This window comes from Heterocephalus glaber, unplaced genomic scaffold (genome assembly GCF_053883595.1).
Source record: "Heterocephalus glaber isolate CG9 unplaced genomic scaffold, H.glaber_assembly_v1.0 deba00001532, whole genome shotgun sequence".
NCBI lineage: Eukaryota > Metazoa > Chordata > Mammalia > Rodentia > Bathyergidae > Heterocephalus > Heterocephalus glaber.
Genome location: NW_028258330.1, coordinates 26595784 through 26615549, shown reverse-complemented (window position 1 = coordinate 26615549; position 19766 = coordinate 26595784). Strand labels below are relative to the sequence as shown.

General features: G+C 47.9%; 1 protein-coding gene across 1 annotated transcript in view; it reads left to right on the top strand.

Moving 5' to 3' along the window:
• LOC101726139 (fer-1-like protein 4) overlaps window positions 1-19766 on the top strand; it is a 38469-nt gene that overhangs the window by 2587 nt on the left and 16116 nt on the right. Inside the window, exons 7-24 of the mRNA XM_004867867.3 lie at window positions 240-410; window positions 864-924; window positions 1040-1171; window positions 1423-1485; window positions 1843-1927; window positions 2156-2315; window positions 2419-2602; window positions 2689-2875; window positions 3297-3658; window positions 3965-4073; window positions 4247-4430; window positions 4524-4644; window positions 5155-5255; window positions 11582-11669; window positions 11753-11869; window positions 18045-18197; window positions 18992-19145; window positions 19278-19402. Coding sequence (XP_004867924.1) covers window positions 240-410; window positions 864-924; window positions 1040-1171; window positions 1423-1485; window positions 1843-1927; window positions 2156-2315; window positions 2419-2602; window positions 2689-2875; window positions 3297-3658; window positions 3965-4073; window positions 4247-4430; window positions 4524-4644; window positions 5155-5255; window positions 11582-11669; window positions 11753-11869; window positions 18045-18197; window positions 18992-19145; window positions 19278-19402 — 2557 coding nt within the window. The remainder of the gene's footprint in view (window positions 1-239; window positions 411-863; window positions 925-1039; window positions 1172-1422; window positions 1486-1842; window positions 1928-2155; window positions 2316-2418; window positions 2603-2688; window positions 2876-3296; window positions 3659-3964; window positions 4074-4246; window positions 4431-4523; window positions 4645-5154; window positions 5256-11581; window positions 11670-11752; window positions 11870-18044; window positions 18198-18991; window positions 19146-19277; window positions 19403-19766) is intronic.

Genomic DNA, 19766 nt, shown 5'->3' with positions numbered 1-19766 from the left:
GGTCACCCTTACAGTTAGGAGACAGTGATATGGAGTTAGTTCCAAAGTCTGGGATCAGGACTGAATCAGTGCCAGGGTCAGCAGTGAGTTCTTGAATCAGGGAATGAGTTCTGGAATTAGAAGGATCCCAGGGTTATTAGTCTGTCCTGGGATCAGGCCAAAGGTCAAAGGTCAGTCAAGGGATGCCCAGAAACGAGGGACAGGTCCCACGCATTTCCTGTGAGAGCCTTTTCTGTCAGGCCTGGGGAGGCCCGGTTGGAGAGGCGGGCAGTGGCTCTGGGCCGCAGGCTAGCACGAAGCCTAGGCCCGCAGGATGATGAGGAGAATGAGCTGGAGTTGGAGTTGGAGCTGGAGCTGGACGACGAGCCTGATGTGGAGCTTTCTGGGGTTGTGTTCAGTCCCCTCAAGAGGTAATTTGAACCCACCCACCCTTGCTCCCACACCCCGCCAGTGAGTCAGTCTCACTACTCATACATGTGGACCCACTCTCGTCTACCTTCAGAAACACAATCCTAAAGTATGGGTGAAGGGTGCATATCTTGGGTCAAAGGTCAGTCACTCATAGGCATAGACACTGCCATGATGAAGGTTAGTCACACTAGCTCAACGCTGGTAGGTGATAAAACCTTGATGAGAGCAAACTTTGCAGTGCCTCAGTGCTTAGAACAGTGTTGGCACATAGTAGGTGCTCAATAAATTTTTGATGAATGAATGAATATTATCAGGGCTCCGGGAATAAGTCAAATTCTGTGCGCAGACAAGCCCCAAAGGTCTCAGAATCCAAAAGTTCAGAGGGAAGAGGAGTCCTCCCCAGCGCTAAGAGGGAAGAGGGAATTGAGAACTGATGTTAAGCTTTTCTGCAGCCGAGCCCGGGGCCTGGCCCACCGGGACCATTTCCAGGTGTCCAGAGCCCAGGACTTCCAGGTACTGCTTTCCTTCCAGCTCCTAACCCTCGTGCACCTCCTGTTCTGTATGTATACTTTCCTCCCTCTAGCCTGGCAGGTCTGGCTTCCTGTCCTCCCCTTTCTGCACCCCTTAGGTGGGAGTTACCGTGCTCGAGGCCCAGAAACTGGTGGGAGTCAACATTAACCCTTACGTAGCCGTACGTGTCAGGGAGCAGCGCCGAGTTACTGCCACACAACGTGGGACCAATTGCCCCTTCTACAATGAGGTGGGTGAGAACGAGGTGGGTGAGACCAAGGAAGAGAACAGAGAGAATGGGCAGGACCCAGAGAGGACCCTGTGGGGGCGTGGCCTGGTGCAGTTTAGCCAAGTGCCCAGCCTATGGGTGGGCAGGGCTTATTGAGGGAAAGGATGAAAGAGGCACCCTGGAGTTGTAAGGACCACCTTCTCTTTGCTAGAGGCTGGGCCAAGATGGCATGGGCCCTTCACAACTAACCTTTCACTCCCACTTCAACCCAGTACTTCTTGTTCGAATTTCATGAGACCCGGCTTCGCCTTCAAGACTCACTACTGGAGATCACGGTGAGGACAGTAGGGCGCAAAGGTTTCCCATCAGAAAAGGTGGGAGGACCCGAAGGTGGTGGCTCATGCCTGTAATCCCAGCACTCTGGGGGGCTGAGGCAGGAAGTTCACAAATTGAAGCCCAGCCTAGGCAATTTTGCAAGATCTTGTTTCAAAATGATGATGATGATGATGATGATGATGATGATGATGATGATGATGATGATGATGATGATGAGGCCGCTGCTGCTGCTGCTGCTGGGGATGTAGCTCAGGCCCTGGGTTAAATTACGAGTACCAAAAAAAAAAGAAAAAAAAAATGAAAGAAAGAAGAAGAAGAGAGAGAGAAACTCTTGGACTAACCACACTTTCCCCCAGGCTTTCCACTCCCAGACCCTTCCCTTTATGGCCACCCGGATAGGCACCTTCAGGATGGACCTGGGCATCGCCTTTGACCAGCCAGGTACCAAACCAGCCCCTGAGAATCATCTGCTTGGTCAAGGACCCCGGAAATGAACTCTGTACGGTCCTCAGACGCCATCTCTAGAGAAGGCTGACCTTCCATATACTCATGCTCCTCCCCACTGAACCACACAGGAGCCCAACCACTGTCCAACTCAGGTCGCAGCTCTATGACTGCCCAGTGCGTCCGGCTGGTGTTCCCTGACCCTGATCTTTCCCACATCCCCAGATGGCCTCTTCTACCAAAAATGGGCTCCTCTACATGACCCCCGGGACACCCACGCCGGGATCAAGGGCTTCGTCAAGGTCACCTTGTCCGTGAAGGCACGCGGAGACCTGCCCCCTCCACTACCACCCCCTGGCCTGGGGCACAGTTCGGACATCGAGAAGTGAGCTGGGGTGAGGTGGGAGGGAGAGTCGGACGGGCGTGGCACGGAGGTGCAGAGCTGCAGCACCTCCAGCTTCTCGGGCTCCACGCCCGACCCCCCCCAGGAACCTGCTCCTGCCCCGCGGAGTACACGCTGAGAGGCCGTGGGCGCGGCTGCGCGTGCGCGTCTACCGCGCGGAAAGGTTGCCCGCGCTGCGCCCCGGGCTGCTGGGCAGTCTGACCCGCGCCTTGCACGACCAGCGTGTCCTCGTGGACCCCTACGTGCGGGTGTCCTTCCTGGGGCAGCAGGTAAGAGGCTCCCGCGCCCGCTCCGCCTCGGCTCAGGCCGGGACCTGGGCTGACCCCTCTCCACCTGTCTTCGCCGCCGCCTGCAGGGCGAGACTTCGGTGCGCGGGGCGGCGGTGGCGCCCGAGTGGAATGAGCAGCTGAGTTTCGTGGAGCTCTTTCCTCCGCTGACGCGCGGCCTTAGCCTGCAGCTGCGGGACGACGCGCCCCTCGCCGACGTGGCCCTCGCCACCCACGTGCTGGACCTGAGGCAGATATCCCACCCGGGGCGCGCGGGTGAGCACGTTTGGGTCCTGCCTCTGTCCCCACAGAGCCTCACCTGTCGCCAGACCAGGAACCTCACCCCCAATTTTACAAAATCCTGGCCACAGACGGTCATCCAGTAGCTATCCCCGTCCCGCCTTTCCTGAGTACAGGCCCGGAAGCAAGCCCCTCCCCCCAACAGCCACCCACAGGTCCTTCGCTCCGCCCCTGTCTCGGCTCCACCTCCAGGGCGCTGGCCCCGCCCCTAGAGCCTGGTGTGGAAGCCTCCGCAGGTCGCGGTCCGCAGCTGTCTGGCTACAGCTGTGGCCGTAGGGTTCTCTTCCAGAGTGCCCGAACTCCTCCCGGCCCCGACCCCAATGCAGGATAGCACAGAGGAATCTAGCACCCACCCGCCCCGTGCTCCCCTCCGAAGCCCTGTTTTTGTTCCCCACAGCGGGTTTTAACCCCACCTTCGGCCCGGCCTGGGTGTCCCTCTATGGCTCTCCTCCGAGTGGGGGACTCCGGGATGGTCTTCAGAGTCTCAATGAAGGCCTTGGCCAAGGCCTTTGGTTCCGCGGCAGACTCCTGGTGGCTGTGTCCATGGAGGTGTTCGAAGGGAGGGCCGAATCAGAGCCACCTCAGGCCCCACAAGGGTCCAAGTTGTCCCGGCTCACCGGAAAAAAGAAGAAAGCCAGGCGGAGCCAGGCCGCAGCTGGGGTTCCACAGCAGCACGGAGATGCCGGCTCCAGAGGAGATGGGCCTGAAATTCCTAGTGCCATGGAGGTGGAGGTGGAGGAGTTGCTGCCTCTGCCCGAGGTGGGGCCTGGAGCCCCTCTCAGCTCTGGAGGGCGTGATCTATTCCCAGGCATTAAACGCCATGGCGCGTGTGTGAATTTTGGGTCCTGGATGAAAAGTGCACTGTGGAGTGAAGAGTCCACTGGGGGGAGGGGGACTGACCAGCCAGAGAGGCCAAAGTATCTGGGCTGCGAAGGGCAGAGACAGGGATATGATGCCTGCGGTGACCTCTGGGCTTTGGTTACAATTCCTCTGGGTGTTGTGGCCAAGGATAGTCCAGGCTTCTCCCTGGGAGTTGGGAGAGTCCATTGTGACTCCCTTCTACAGAATGCCCTTGCACCCTGCGAAGATTTCCTGCTTTTTTGCGTGCTCTTCGAGGCCACCATGATTGATCCTGCTGTAGCCTCGCAGCCCATCAGCTTCGAGATTTCCATTGGTGTGTGGCTTAGCTTAGCCCCTAAGGGTCGTGAGTTGGAGCGTGGTCACTCTTGTTTCAGACCTTAGGCCCCTGGAAGAGGGTGGGTTCTGACTTCTGCTGAGGCAGGAGGTGGTCAAGGGAGGAGTCTGACTCTCAGCCTGTGGCCTCCTGACTTGCTGCTCCACGCCTAGGTCATGCAGGCCGCCGGGAGGAGCAGCGGCACAGAGGCTCCAGGGCTGGGGAGGGAACCACAGGCTCCATGGGGGAGGTGCAGCCCCTGCTGGAGTCCGAAGATACGGGGGCCAGGCTGGAGGAGGAAGAGGAGGAGGAGCTGGGAACCCCAGCCCAGCGACCTGAACCTGTGGATGGCAGTGGGTAAGCACCCCTGGCGGCTGGAAGAAGGGTATTGGGAGGTCCCCAGGCACCAAGGGTGCTCCCAAAGCCTCTGCTCCTCTCCATCTGGTCCAGCCCTTACTTCTGCCTGCCTCTGCGTCACTGCAAGCCCTGCATACATGTGTGGAGCCACTGGGAGGATTACACGTGGCGCCTGCAGAGCAGCAACTGTGTGTACAAAGTGGCGGAAAGGCTGGTAAGGGCAAGGGCAAGACTGGTGCCCACCAGGAAAGGCTGGATCATAGGACTCTGGGGTGACTTTGGCCTTGGAAGGGAGCTGGCTAATGGCCAGCACCTTGTTGGTGCGGGGGCAGAGGGTGGTGGACAAAGAGCACAGCTTCTGGGCAGACTGTGGGGCTGAATTTGGGGAAGAACAGAGGTTCAGAATTGTTGGACAGCCGGGGATTTAGCTCAGTGGTTCCACTGCCTGCCTCAAAAGTGCAAGGTTCCAAGTTTGATCCCTGGTACCAAAAAAAAACCACACAAAAAAACAGAATTGTTGGACCCAGGAAGGTGATGGAGCCAGGTAGACCTACTGAGGGTTGGACCCCACAGGGATGGCATTCCAGGGAGACTAGAAAAATGGAACCATAAATCCAGTGGAGTTAAAGGACAGGCCTGGAGGTGCTGTGGTGAGTGGGTGGGGCATCAGGGTCAGGGAGTAGGGTTGGGGCCAGCAAGACTTTGACCCTCTCCTGGTGCTCAGGACCAGGGTCTGCAGGAGGTTGAGAAGATGCAGCGCAAGCCAGGGCTGGGTGCCTGTCCTCGACTCAAGCAGGCCCTGGAAGAGCTGGTGGCTGGGAGCAGGTAAGCTGAGATCCAGACCCTCCAACGGCTTTTCACCCCACCAGCATCAGGGTGAGGGAGACTCATGGGGGCTGTTTGGACTCAAGGGGGTCCTGGAGCTCAACACTTTACAGAAGAGTAAGAAAGAGATGATTGTCCCTGTCAATGGAGTTTGATGGAAATTAGTGGGTTAGTCTGCTCCCAGATCCTTAGGTGACTTTGCTGACTTCTAGTCCCATAAACTCCCTTCCCCTGTCTCCTCCTCGGAGGAAACAGAAGCCTCATTTCTTCGACCAAGTCTGCCACCTGGTCCGCCTCCACATCCGTCTGCTCTCCTGCCCTCGCTGCAGTACAGGAAGTGCCCACCCAGCAGCACAGCTGTGATCTTGGTCTCACCTCCTCCCACCTGGAGGACTTAGCTCCGCCATTGTCCACTTTCTCTCTTGCACCCTCAGCTGCTCCTTACTTACCAGTGGTTATCAGGTTATTGCTGTAACCATGTAAACGTGTTCTTCTTGCTTCCATCTTTGGCCTTCACTGCCCTGCATTCCATAACCTTCGCCAGACACTTTAAGTCCCTTTCTGATACTCTTCTAGAGTTATTTGCCTATTTACTCAACAAATATTTATGACCCTTGTTATGGTAGACACTGTTTTAGGAACAGTGATAGCAGTGAAAAAATGTTCCTGCCCACAAAAATCCCTGAAGCTCACATTCCTGTGGGGAGATATGAGAAGAGACCCAGGTAATAAACATTTAAATAGCAATCGAAGTATACTAAGGAGGATAAGGATAAGTGTTGATGGAGAAAATAAATCAAGGATACATTAGAGGCATTGCAGTTTTATGTAGGGTAAGAGGGGGGGCCACTGTGAAGGTGATGTGAAGATGAAGAACAAGCCGTGTCTGTGAGGGTGTTCCACACAGAGGTATTGGCATGTGCAAAGGCCCTGAGGTAACAGCATGCTTGGTGTGTTTGAGGAAGATCAGGGGGACCAGTCTGACTGCAGCAGGTGTGAGCAGAGTAGATGAGGCTTGGGGGGCTAGGGGAAGGAGGGTCCTGGGAGAGGCAGATGTGGGAGCTTCATAGGCCATTGTAGCAACCTTGGCTGCTTCTCTGAGTGACAGGGAGCCACTGAAGGTTTTGGAAAGAAGAGATATGCTCAAGTGTATGCTTACTCTTTGAGGCTAGGTGGGGGAGGAGTAGTGTAAGGGATGAAGCAAGGGGGATTACTAAAGTCAGCCTTGTAATAATCCAGGTGAGGGATGGTGATGAATCTAGCCTAGGGTGGTTGCAGTGGACGATTGGATTCATGAGAAGTTGTGGCAGTGGAGGTGACATCTCAGAACTTGTGGATGGCCAGGCATACACAGGGGAGAGCGAACATGTGTGAAGAAGAGTCGTGGGTGGTTCCCAAGATTTTGGCTTGCCCAGCTGTGCAGATGGTGCTGTTGACTGAGCCAGGGGAAACAAGAGAAGAAAGTCTGAAGGTGGGGGGTGTTGGAAGCTCAGTTCAGACTTGTTAACTTTGAGATGTCTATTAGACTTAGAGGTGGACACGTCTGCAGTCAGCCAATGAACTGAGTTCTAGGGACAGCTTTAGGCAAAAACTGGGAGCTGACATTATGAAGATGAGACTGGGTAAGATCATCCTGGGAGCAGAGAAAGATCTGAGGACCTGGAGAGCTCTGGCATTTAGAGCAGGGTAGAAGAGGGGGACCCAGAAAGACCTCCAGTCAGCAGAGGCAGTGGGGCAGCAGGCTGTGCGTGGCCACTTTCCTGTTGCAGTTTGCTCACCTTTCAGGGTCAGTGGACACAGTGGAGCCACCCTCCCTCCTGCAACACTCACTGTTGGTTTCCATGGCCCCACACTCCGTCTTCCTCTTTCTCATCTCTTTTGCTGTCTGCCCCCTCCCTCAACTCTCAATGTCCAAAAGCCCATGTGTGAATGTCCCAGAGCTTCACTGCCAGGCTCTCTTCTCTGTCTACATCCCCCAAGTCTCCAAAAGAGCAGCCACCTTTAATCTAGCACGTTTCCTGAAAAATAAGACTTGGTTTTGTATTAGTTTTTGCTACAAAAGACACAGTAGGGCTTATTTCTAGGGAATGTCTTATTTTTTCATGTACAACAATCTACATTTATTCAAATACAGTCATGTCATCTTCTGGAATATGGTCGTAACTCTTCAAACCCTGAATTCCAACCTGAATTTCTTGTGACTCCATTTCCGGTAAAATCATTGGTCCCCAATCTCTCATGTCCAGCAAGAGAGCTCTCCTTAAATGAGCAGTTCTTGTCATGTAGCCTGCTCATAGTACATTGGCAACACAGCTGTCGGTGATATTACCCATGAATTCTTCAGCCAAGTCATGACCTCTTGCAGGCTAGGCTTTACAAAGTTTCTACTAAATCAAGTGTTAATTGAAGACTTAACAGAAGTGGCAACTAAAAGGATGACAGTTAAGTATATTGCTCACACAAAAGTGACAAAAAAATTGCAGGCACCAAAACCATAAAAAGTTTATTTCACATGAAGCATATTAGACACAACCACGTCTGTTTGTTATCAAGTGTGTGTATTGTTTGTGTGCTATATCTGTACTCAGATTGGTCATTCAGGAATAAGTGTTGAGTTCATCTGTTTACACAGGCATTTACCTCTTATCCAAAGGCACCTGCTTGGGTATTTACAAATACTTAATTATAAATTATATTATCAGGGCCAGGGATTTAGCTCAGTGGCACTGTACCTGCCTGGCAAGCGCAAGGTCCTGAGTTCAATTCCCGGCACAAAAATTTTATATTATTATTTGTTTAAATTATTAATGTCAATGGTATTATTTGGTGTTTTGTGTTTTTTTTGGTACTGGGGATCGAACTCGGGTCCTTGTGCTTGCGCAGCGGGTGGCGAAACCACTGAGCTAAATCCCCAGCCCATCAACGGTATTATTTATATTTAATTACATATTAATATCATTATTTTATTCAATATGTCCATCATGTGTTGCAATGGACACACTACATGTGTCTGCCTGGCTATCTTTTTTTTTTCTGGCTGACAATCTGGTTTTATTTTTGGTATTGGGAATCGAACTCAGGACCTTGCACTTGCCAGGCAGGTACAGTGCCACTGAGCTAAATCCCTGGCCCCATGGCTAACAATCTTAACTGGGGCTTATTTTTGGAGTAGGGCTTACAAGTATCCTGAAAAATCTAGGATTTATTTTCTGGTTAGGTCTTATTTTCAGGGAAATACAGTAGCATAATTCCTTGCTTGATTTTTTTTTTTTTTTTTGAGACAGGGTCTCACTTTGTAGCTCAGGCTTGCCTTGAACTCAGGTAGTCCTCCTGCCTCAGCCTCCCAAATGCTGGGATTACAGGGGTACACCACCACACCTGGCCTCCTTGATTTTCTTTCTTTCTTTCTTTCTGTTTTTCGGTACAGAGAATCGAACTCAGGTCCTTGCACTTACGAGGCAGGCACGGTGCCACTGAGCTAAACCCCCAACCCCTCCTTGATTTTCTATACAGCACAATTAAACTATTTCTATTTTCATTTTACTAAAATTATGCTTTGGCAAGGAAATTTCAGTGAAAGATATATGACATTTCACTATTTGTAGTTTTAATATATGTGCTGCCAAAGTGAGCGCACTGTTTGTAGCTTTAGACAGTATAGTAGTTTTTTTTTTTTTTTTGGTACCAGGGATTGAACTCGGGTCCTTGCGCTTGTGAGGCCAGTGGCGGAACCACTGAGCTAAATCCTTGGCCCTAGAGTGTAGTTTTTGGGCCGGGGATTTAGCTCAGTGGTTTCGCCACCTGCTGTGCAAGTGCAAGGACCCAAGTTCGATCCCTGGTACCAAAAAAAATATTAATTTTTCATCACTTCTCAGCCTTTTGGCTAAGATCAAGTGTAGACTGTAGTTTTCTTCTAAGGCAATTATTTCTACCACATCCAATTTCCCTGAACCCAATTTTGAATTTGATACTTGTCAGAAAGGTTTGATTCTTCTGTCAATATTTAATCAATAGCAAATATTATAAGTGCATTTTTGAGCATTGGTCAGTTTTATTTGATGGTGATTAGCATATGCTAGACAGAGTATTAGCAAGTCAAAAGAGTAATCTCTGGGAGGAGTGTTTGGTTAAACAATCCTCAGATTTGGGGATGTAGCTCAGTGGTAGTCCTTGACTAGCATATGTGAGCCTGTGGGTTCATTTGCCAGCACTACAAGAAACAAAACAAACAAAAACAGCATAAAAATCCTTGGAGTGGGCCGGGGATTTAGCTCAGTGGTGCTGCCACCTGCCTTGTAAGCTCAAGGTCCCAAATTCAATCCCCGGTACCAAAAAAAAAATCCTTGGAGTCATTTACTTTTTTTTTTTTTTGGTACTGGGGATCAAACTCAGGTCCTTGCGCTTGCACAGCAGGGAGCAAAACCAATGAGCTAAATCCCCGGCCCTAGAGTCATTGACTTTTAAAAATTTCTATAGTAAAAAGTTTAAAATTCATTTGGAATCAAAATAGGCCTAAAATACCCTATCTCAAAAACCATTTTACTTTACCCAGCATCTATCAGATGCTAGGCCCTGTTGATATAGGATACAATGGGAATCAAAATGGAGTCCCAATGGAATTAATATGAGAAAATTAAAAAATGGAAACAAAGTCTTTGTAAACAGGGAGGGATGGAGGGGTTGAAGGAAGGGCAGGGGAATGGGGAAAAAATAAGAACCAAGAGTGATTATGTTTTTGTTTTTGTTTTTGGAACCAGGGATCGAACTCAGGTCCTTGCGCTTGCGCAGCAGGCGGTGAAACCACTGAGCTAAATCCCTGGCCCCAACCAAGAGTGATTATGTAAAGGTGCAAATTTTCAATGATGAATGTCATTATATTGTATACCTAAAATGTACCAATAAAGTTAATAAAAAAAAAAAGGAGTCCCAGCCCTACCTTACTCTCAATTTAGACAACAGATAAAGCAGAGTATGTGAGGACAGAGAAGGTAGCAGGAGCTTTGAGAAGGGTGATAGGGAAGGTGACATTGGAGCAGAGAGCTGAATGAAGGAGTGAGCCATGCTAATATCTAGGGCAGGACACTCTAGGATGAGGAGCAGCTAGCTAACAAAGGCCCTGGGCTGTACATGAACTTAGTGTATTCGTGGAGCATTAAAGAGGCCAGGGTGGCACAGGGGTGTGTCTATGAGAGTTAAAGTCATATTTAATGAGGACAGGGAGATAAAGGGGGCCTTTTAGGCCATTTTAAAATAGGATTTTGTGTTTTATTCTGAGGTGAGAAGCCACTGGAGGGCCATGAAATGTTCTGGAAAAGGATTGAAAAGAGCACTCTGAATGCCCTACTAAGAATGTTCTGTAGGGGCAGGGGTGAGCAGAGAAAAATTAGGAGGCTGTTGGTATTATCCTAGGTGAGAAATGATGGTAAGCTTAGACAAAGGTGGCCCTGGAGAAAACAAAAGGAAAGAAGTGGTCATTGTCTGGATTCTTTTGCATCGGTGCTGGGGTTTGAATGTAGGGCCCCACACACGCTAAACACATCCTGTATCACTAAGCTACACCCCCTGCCCCAGCCTAATTTTGGATACTTTTGAAGATAGAGTATGAATAATTTGTTGATGGGTTGATGTGGAATGGAGAGGCAGAAACAGCAGCAAAAGAAGTCTTGAAATTTTCACCTGGTTGTTGAAAGCATGCATTTGAGAGCCGGGCCTGGTGGTGCATGCCTGTAATCCCAGCACTTGGGAGGCTGAGGCAGGAGGATTGCTGCAAGTTTGAGGCCAGCCTGGGCTACATAGTGAGTTCAGGGCCAGCCTGAACTACAAAGGGAGACCCTGAATCAAAAAAACCCAATCCGCCCCCGCCCCAAAAAAGTCATGTGGACATGTGATATTCCCGCTGTGTTTTAGTCAACCTAGTGGAGGCTAAATCAGATGATCTCTGATTTAAATAGGCATGGGAATTTCCCAGGGTGCAAACATGTAGTTCTGATGATGCAGGAGGCCTGGCTTGGGGGTGCTTTTTTTTTTTTTTGCGGGGGTGCTGCATTTCTAACTAGTAAACTGGTGATACCAACCAAGTAGCCAGGGGAGTAGATACTTAAATATTGGTGAGCTCTGGGACTCAAAGGGGAGGCTGCCCTTGATGAATTTGGGTGTAGTCAAATCCAAAAGGCTACCCTCAGAAGAGGAGGGGCCCTTCCCTGAGAATAAGACTGCCAGGGCTGTGCAGGAGGCTGAGGGTAGGAATCCTACTATAAGGGTAGTGGCCCTAAGGATCTATGCTCTCTCCTTTGAATCCTCCCTTGTTTCTTTCCTGCTCTTTACAGACAGTTTTGCCGCAGTGCTGAGTGCAGAACCATGACCCGGCCCAACGCCCTGGATAGAAGCCGAGCAAAACTGCTGATGCACAGCCTGGTACTAGGTTGGGTACGGGGAGGAAAGCAAGGACACCTAGCTAGGACCCTTCACTCACTCATTGTCTCTTCTTGCCTTTCCAGAACGTGTTGGCAAAACAAGGACTTCGGCTTTTACGGGGTCTGAAGCAAAGCAACATGCAAAAGAAGGTGGCATTGGCCAAGAAGCTCCTGGCAAAACTGCGTTTTCTGGCTCAGGAGGTAATGGCTCCCCAGCTCATTTCTGTCCCCTGTATACCCTTACCCCTAAACTTTTGGACCATCCCAGAGGCCTCTGGCAGGTGGATGTGACACTTGCCCTTTGGCCTGATGCCATTGCTTGGAGCATTGGACAAAGCTCCACTTAAAGCAGTTGAGGGTGAGGAAAAGAAAGAGTGCTAAGGTCTACCAGGGATCCAGTGAATCCTCAAGATCTCTTCAGGGGTGAACATCTGAGGGTAAATTCCCTTGGGCATGACCTTCCTCTTTGGAATCTCAGAAGGTTATACAAAGGTGAAGGACTTCACGGTTTGGGAATGTGTTTTCTGCTAAGTATCTGCGTGTGTTACCTTGTGATCCTTCCAGCTACTTTGGGGAGAGTTTACCCCACTTGACAAGAGCAGGAATGGGGGTGTAGAAAAGGAGAGTGACATGGTCTGTGGTTCAGCAACAGAGCTGGGATTCCAAGACAGTTGGATATTGGTCTTGGAACTCAAAGGATAAGTTGGGATTTGGAAAATGAAGAAGAATGTGAAGTATGTACAAATGCCCAGAATTGGGAGGCCTAGACAGGCAGAAGTCAAAGGGTTTGAAGGACAGATACGATAGAGCCTTTTTTTTGGAGACAGGGTCTCACTATGTAGCTCAGGCTGGCCTTGAACTCACTGTGTAGCCCAGGCTGGCCTCAAATTTGAGGTGATCCTCCTGCTTCAGACTCCTGAGTGCTGAGATTATAGGTGTGCACCACCACACCCAGCTAGAGACCTTATTATATTGAATTTTAGTGCAAAATTGTTCGTGTGTGTGTGCGTGTGGGTGCTGTGGATCAAACCCAGAGCCTTGCTCATGCTAAGTATGCACTCTCCCACTGAGCTACACCCCTAGCCTTTTTTTTGAGACAGGATCTCACTATGCAGTTCATGCTGGTTTTGAACTCACTGTGTAGCTCAGGCCGGCCACAAACTTGCAGTGATCCTCCTGTCTCAGCCTCTGAGTGCTGGGATCATGGAGTGCGCCACCATACCCAACATACTTTTGAAATTTGTAATGAGATCAGGTCTGGTATAATCCTCTCCTCTAATCCCAGTGCTAAAGAAGCTGAGATAGGAGAAATGCCAGCAGTTAGAGGCCAGCCTGGGGTACATAGTGAGTTCAAAGCCAGTCTGAACTATATAGCAAGACCCTGTTTCAAAAAACCCCAAAATTAATTAATTAATTATAATGAGAACTTCCCTTTGTCAATTGACATTTAAAATATTTTATGAACCAGGGATAGTGGGACATGCTTGTAATTCCTGTACTCAAGGAGGCTGAAGCAGGGAGATCTCAAGTTTGAGCCTAGCCTGGACAACTTAGTGACTTACTGAAACCCTGTGTCAAAAAGTTAAAGTAGAGATGTAGCCCAGTGCAAAGGTGCTGGATTCAATCCCCAGTACCAAAAAAAATTTTTTATGACATAAATCTGCATCTTGAAATAATATAATTTTGCTGTTTTTCAAGCTTGATAGTATTTTGCTTTTAAACTTAATATTGTGTTTGTGATATTTATCTGGATTGTTACTCGTAGCTGTAAATTGTCTGTTTTTGTTGCTGTGTACTATTTCATTGTGTGAGTTTACTGTAATTTACCTGTCCATTGTACTGGTGGTGGATATGTAAACTGTTTCCAATGGTTGGTCATTAGAAACAATGCTTCCAGGGCTGGGAATTTAACTCAGTGGGTCCGCATCTGCCGCTGTAAAGTGCAAGGTCCTGAGTTTGATCCCTGGTACCACAAAAAAAAAAAGAAAGAAACAATGCTTCCAAGGACATTTTGGTCCACTTCCTGGTATGCAAAAGCTGGTTCTCAAATGTTTTGTTCTGAAGACTCCTTTACATCATTAATAATTGTTGATGATCCCAAAGAACTTTTGCTTATGTTTGCTGCATCTACTAATATTTATCATTATAGGAAATAAAAAGGAAAAAATTAAAACTTGAGAAATAAAAAAAAATTAATTAATTTAAAATAACAGGAATAAACCCATTATATATTAACATAAATGACATTGTTTCATGAAAAATAAATATATTCTCCCAAAACAAAAACTTTAGTGAGAAAAATAGCATTACTTTACATTTTTTTGGAAATATCTGGTAAGGAACTTTTTATATTCTGTTATATTATAATCCATCAGTCTGTCTTGCACTTTGAATGGATGTCTTGTTTAATTTCTGTTATTTCCAGTTTTTAAGTGTTTGTTGAAATGACCCATCTTTTAACTCCTGTGTGATTTTCCCACTATATCCTTTAGAATTCCTATCTTCTTTATTTGTTTTTTTAAATTTCTTTCTTTGTTTATCGTGGTGCTGGGAGCCAAGTGTAGTGATGCATGCCTGTAATCCCAGCACTCAGGAGGCTGAGGCAGGGGGATGGCCATGAGTTCAAGGCCACCCTGAGATACACAATGAGCTCAAGGCTAGCCTGAACTACTGTATGTAGTAAACCTTGGTCTCAGAAAACCTAAATAAGTAAATAAAGTGGTGCTGGGGAATCAACCCAGAGCCTCACATATGCTAGGCAAGCAGGCAAGCTCTGTACTACCAAGCTACATCTCCAACCATACATACATACATATCATTATTTTTTTTTACAATAATAAGGAGTGAACTCAAGGCCTTTGCCCTGAATTACATTCCCAGCCCCCCCCCCCCCTTTTGGTACTGGGGATCGAACTTGGGACCTTGCACTTGCAAGGCAGGCACCGGAACCACTGAGCTAAATCCCCGCCCCTTATCATAGTTATTTTAATGTCCCTGTCTCATAATTCTAACATCTGGGTTTCTATGTATCTACTTGTATCGATTATTTCCTCTTTTGACCACGAATCACATTTTTCACTTTTCTATGTCTTGTAATTTTCTATTATATGTCTGGATTTTTGTACAAAAGCACAGTAGAAACTGAAATAAATAATGTGCATCTCCAGAAAGTACTGTTCCCCTTCTCACACCCTACCACTGTGATGGGGGCTGAATCATTATGCTCTGTAAGTGAACTCAGTTTTGCTGTGGACTTGAATTACTTCAGTTCACCTCTATCTTCAAATATTTAAAAAGAATTTTTTTTGTACTATGGATCGAACTCAGGACCTTGAGCTTGTGAGGCAGGTGCAGTGCCACTGAGCTAAATCCCTAGCCCTATCTTCAAATATTTTAAGGGTGGGATCTAGACTCTTTCATCCATGTCTAGAATAGAGAACTGGAAGATTTCCGAAATCTGCTTCTTGTTCTCACCCAAACTGCCAACATTCTATGATCTCTCCCTGTTTTATAGACAACTTGCTAGGTTTGAAGGTTGCTGGTGAATTTACTTTGCTCTTTAATTCTACTTCCTTTCTGTAGCACCTTGGAATATACAGTATGTTTCAATCCTTCTTTCCTAGATTGTTTCATGGTTTGGATTGTTATGAGTAAGGTGCCATGAACATTCTTGTATAAATCATTTTGTGGACATATGCTTTCACTTCTCTTGGGTCAATACCTAGAAGTAGAATTGCTGGATGATAGGGTGTCTCTATGTCTAAGTTTATAATAAACTGCCAGATCATTTTTTTGAAGTGATTGCTACATTTTACATGCTTATCATTAAAATAAAAAAAGTTCCCCCGGGGTTTTAGCTCAGTGGTTTCTGCTGCCTACCTAGAAAGCACAAGGTCCTGAGTTTGATCCCCAGTACAAAAAAAAAAAGTTCCATTTGCTCCATTTTTTTTCACCAACATTTGATACTATTGGCCCTTTAAGTTTTAGATATTTTGATGAGTGTATAATAGTAACTCATTGTAGGGTGTTTTTTTTGGTACCAGGGATTGAACTCAGGTCCTTGCGCTTGTGCAGCAGGCAGTGAAACCACTAAGCTAAATCCCTGCCCCACCTCATTGTAGTTTTAACTCAGGTTTCCTTGGTGGCCAGTGATGTTGAGCTCTTGGTGTGCTCATTTGCCTTTCATATATCTTTGTACAGTGTTTTTCATAGTTTTGCCAATCTAAAGACTGAATTGTTTTGTGTTAAATTGTAAGCTGGGGATTTAGCTCAGTGGCACCACACCTGCCTCACAGACACAAGGTCTTCAGTTCAATCCCGGGTACAGGGGTGGGGGGATTATTATACTGTAGATATTTTAAAAAGATTTCCAGCTGGGTGTAGTGGTGCATGCCTATAATCCCAGCACTCAGGAAGCTGAGGAAGAAGGATTGCTGTGAGTTTGAAGCCAGCCTGGGCTACATAGTGAGTTCAAAGCCAGCCTGAACTGCTTAGCAAGACCTGGTCTCAAAAAAAAAAAGATTTGCTGGTAATTTATGATAAATACTAGTCATTTATTAGATATTTATTTTACATATGTTTTCTTCTAATCTGTGGCTTACCTGTTCATTTTCTTTAATGGATTATTTTTTTTGTACTGGAGCTTGAACTCAGGACCTTGTGCTTGCAAGGCAGGTGGCAGCACCACTGAGCTAAATCCCCGGCCCTTTAACAGATTTTGTTTTGTTTTGGTACTGGGGATTGAACTGAGTTCACCTTGCACTTGCCAGGCAGGAATTGGCACCACTGAGCTAAATCCCCAGCCCTGACCTGTTCATTTTCTTTTTCCTTTTTTGGGGGCTGGGGGTGGGTACCAGGAATTGAACTCAGGATCTTGTGCTTATGAGGCAGGCATGGTGCCACTGAGCTAAATCCCGGGCCCTGTTCATTTTCTTTTTTTTTTTTTTTTGGTGCCAGAGATCGAACTCAGGACCTTGCACTTGGGAGGCAGGCACCAGAACCACTGAGCTAAATCCCCAGCCCCCCTGTTCATTTTCTTAATGGTGCTTTTTGGTGAGCAAAATTTAAAGGTTTTTTTTGTACCAGGAATCGAACTTGTGTCCTTGCACTTGCAAGGCAGGTGGTGGAACCACTGAACTAAATCCCTGGCCCAAAAATTTAAAGTTTTGATGACATGTAATTTATCTAATTTTTCTGTCAGCTTTTCAATAGTTATGTAAGAAACCTTTTCCTATTTCCAATCCACAAAAGTGGATTGTTTGGGTTTCTTAATTAAAAAATCAGAAGTCCCTCTATTGAATTTTTCATTTCAGTCATTTCACTTTTTATTTCTGTAAGTCCTACTTTTTCTACAGCTAGTGTTACTTTTCAGTTTCCTGTTCTCAGTAAGATTTGTCTTTCATTTTATTTAGTTTTGTTTACACATGGTAGACAGGTTTTTATGTCAGATGACTACAATAACAGTTTTATTGGGGAGGGATCTGGTATTACTATTTCTGCAGTTTTCTATGCTTAATTGTTTTTTTCTTTTTTCTGGTACTGGGGATCAAACTCAGGACCTTGTGCTTGTGAGGCAGGGATGGTGCCACTGAGCTAAATCCCCAGCCTGCTTAGTTGGTTTTGACTACGAGCTATGCATTATATTTCTTTAAAAAATCATTTGTGGGGCTAGGGATGTAGCTCCATGATAAGAGTGTTTGCCTAGGGCCAGGGATTTAGCTCAGTGGTTTCGCAGCCTGCTGTGCAAGCACAAGGACCTGAGTTCAATCCCTGGTACCAAAAAAAAAAGTGTTTGCCTAACATGCCTGAGGCTCTGGGATCCATCCCCAGTACTGTAAAAAAAGAAAAATATCCTTTGAGTTCTGGAACAAAGGTACATTTTTCTAGAAATCATTTGATTTTGCTTCTGGCTTCTGTCATAAACTAAAATTTGATATTTAACAACACCCAAGTACGGAAAAATCAGCTTATGGTTATTCTTTGCAGGAACAATTTCTAACTTCCACCATTTCACTTGGCCAGGCAACTTTTACTGTACCAAAGTTTTTTTCCTTTGCTTTCCTCTAAAAGCTTATGGTTTTATATTTTATGTTTAGGTCTCTGTTCTCAGACTAATTTTTGTGTTTGGGGGATATAAGAATCAATATAAACATCCAGATCTTCCAGTACCATTTATTTAAGACTTCAGACTTCAAGTTTTAGGTGGCCTATGGGGCATCCAGGAAGAGATTTCAGGGAGTGGTGACCACACGGAGATGGGGTCCAGGGGAGGTCAGGGCTAGGGATGGATAGTGGATCCATGCATCTAGCCCAAGCTGTAGAAACAGAGCAGGTGACGTAGCTCAGCTCCATGGGTGACCTAGTTCTCTACTCATAGCCCCAGCCACCCCTCCCCGATGTGTTGCTTTGGATGCTCAGTGGGCGGCGCCGTGTGGCCTGTGCTCGGATCCCTGCCCAGGATGTGCTGTTCTCTGTGGTCGAGGAGGAACGTGGCCGGGACTGTGGGAAGATCCAGAGTCTGCTGCTCACAGTGAGGGGGCCCTGGGGTGAGGGTGCTGGGCAGAGTGGGGTGAGGCTCACAGGGCAGGGCTGGGCACCAGGGGGAGAGGGTTATGGTTCCCAACTGAGCACTTCTCAGTTCTTTTCAATTATCCCAAAAAAGCCAAAAGGAGGTGTGGCTTTGCTCAGGGCAGCTTGGAAGGGAGGTAAACAGCAAAGTCATTAGCCCTTGGCCTGCACTGGCCTTTTTGCTGACCAGGCTCTGACATATGGACAGGGCCATGAAAAGGGAAATAATTAGGTATTTACCTGTAGAGCTGTTTTGTATGCAAAATATTTCTAAATGAGATTCACTAAAGATACTAAAAGGGATCCCAGGTGGAGAGAAACTGTGACTCTTGGGGTTACAAACAGGGAATGTAAATGTGTTGGGAATAGAGGAGACAAGAGAGGGAGGGAAAAGGTCAGACTGTAGTTTTAGGGTTGGGCTGTGCTGTGGGTATAGGAAGTGACACGGTTAGGGCAGGAAGTATAGAGGACAGAGTCAGGGATGAAGGGCATGAAGAGGATTGGAAGGGTGGGGGCAGAGAGACTGCCCTTTGGATTGGGGAGCTTTGGTATGACCTGACAATAAGATGGTACACCCTGGGGCAGCAGGAGTGTTGTTGGTTCTAGCTGGGATAAGAATAGGAGTATTGGGCTGGGGATTTAGCTCAGTGGTTTCGCCGCCTGCTGTGCAAGCGCAAGAACCCAAGTTCGATCCCCCGTACCAAAAAAAAAAAGAATAGGAGTATTTGGGTGCCAGCATGCCTTCTTCCCACACAGGCACCTGGGGCAGCCCCTGGGGAGGTCTGTGCCAAGCTGGAGCTCTTCCTATGGCTGGGGCTGGGCAAGCAAGCCAAGGCCTGCACCTCGGAGCTGTCCCCAGACCTGCTGCCTGAGCCCTCGGCTGGGCTGCCCCACAGCCTGTACCGGGACGGTAAGCATGGAGGGTGGGTGGGGTGTGTACGAGCTTTCCTTGCTACTCGCCCAGGTTGGGTGCTCATGAGTCAGGGGACCTAAGTGATCCTCTGAGCAAGCATGGATGGGCCTTGCCCTTCCCTCTCCCCAGATTTTAGTTACTTCCAGCTCCGGGCTCACCTTTACCAGGCCCGAGGTGTGTTGGCAGCAGATGACAGTGGCCTCTCAGACCCCTTTGCTCGAGTACTCATCTCTACCCAGTGCCAGACCACACGGGTGAGGGGCGTGGGTGAAGGGGCTGGAAGATAAGGTGGGGCTCTTTCTCTCAAGGTCCTCAGTCCCTGTGCCCACCCAGGGTTTTCAAGACAGGCTCCTGGGTGAGACTTCTCTGACTTAGGGGATGGTGGCAAACCAGAGGTCTTGGCAGGAGGGGTGGTTTCCTGGGTTGACATTAGGACTTGGCTCTGAGGGTGGCAGATTACATTTGAGGAAGAGCGGGGCAGGGAGGGGCAGCCCCAACCCAACTGCAGTTGCTTTCGCCTTCATCTCTTGCTGCTGTTGTCATGACAAGAAGCTGTGGGGAGTATCACCAGAGCAAGCCTGCTCACCTGACCATATATGGGGAGTTGCTCCTGACACC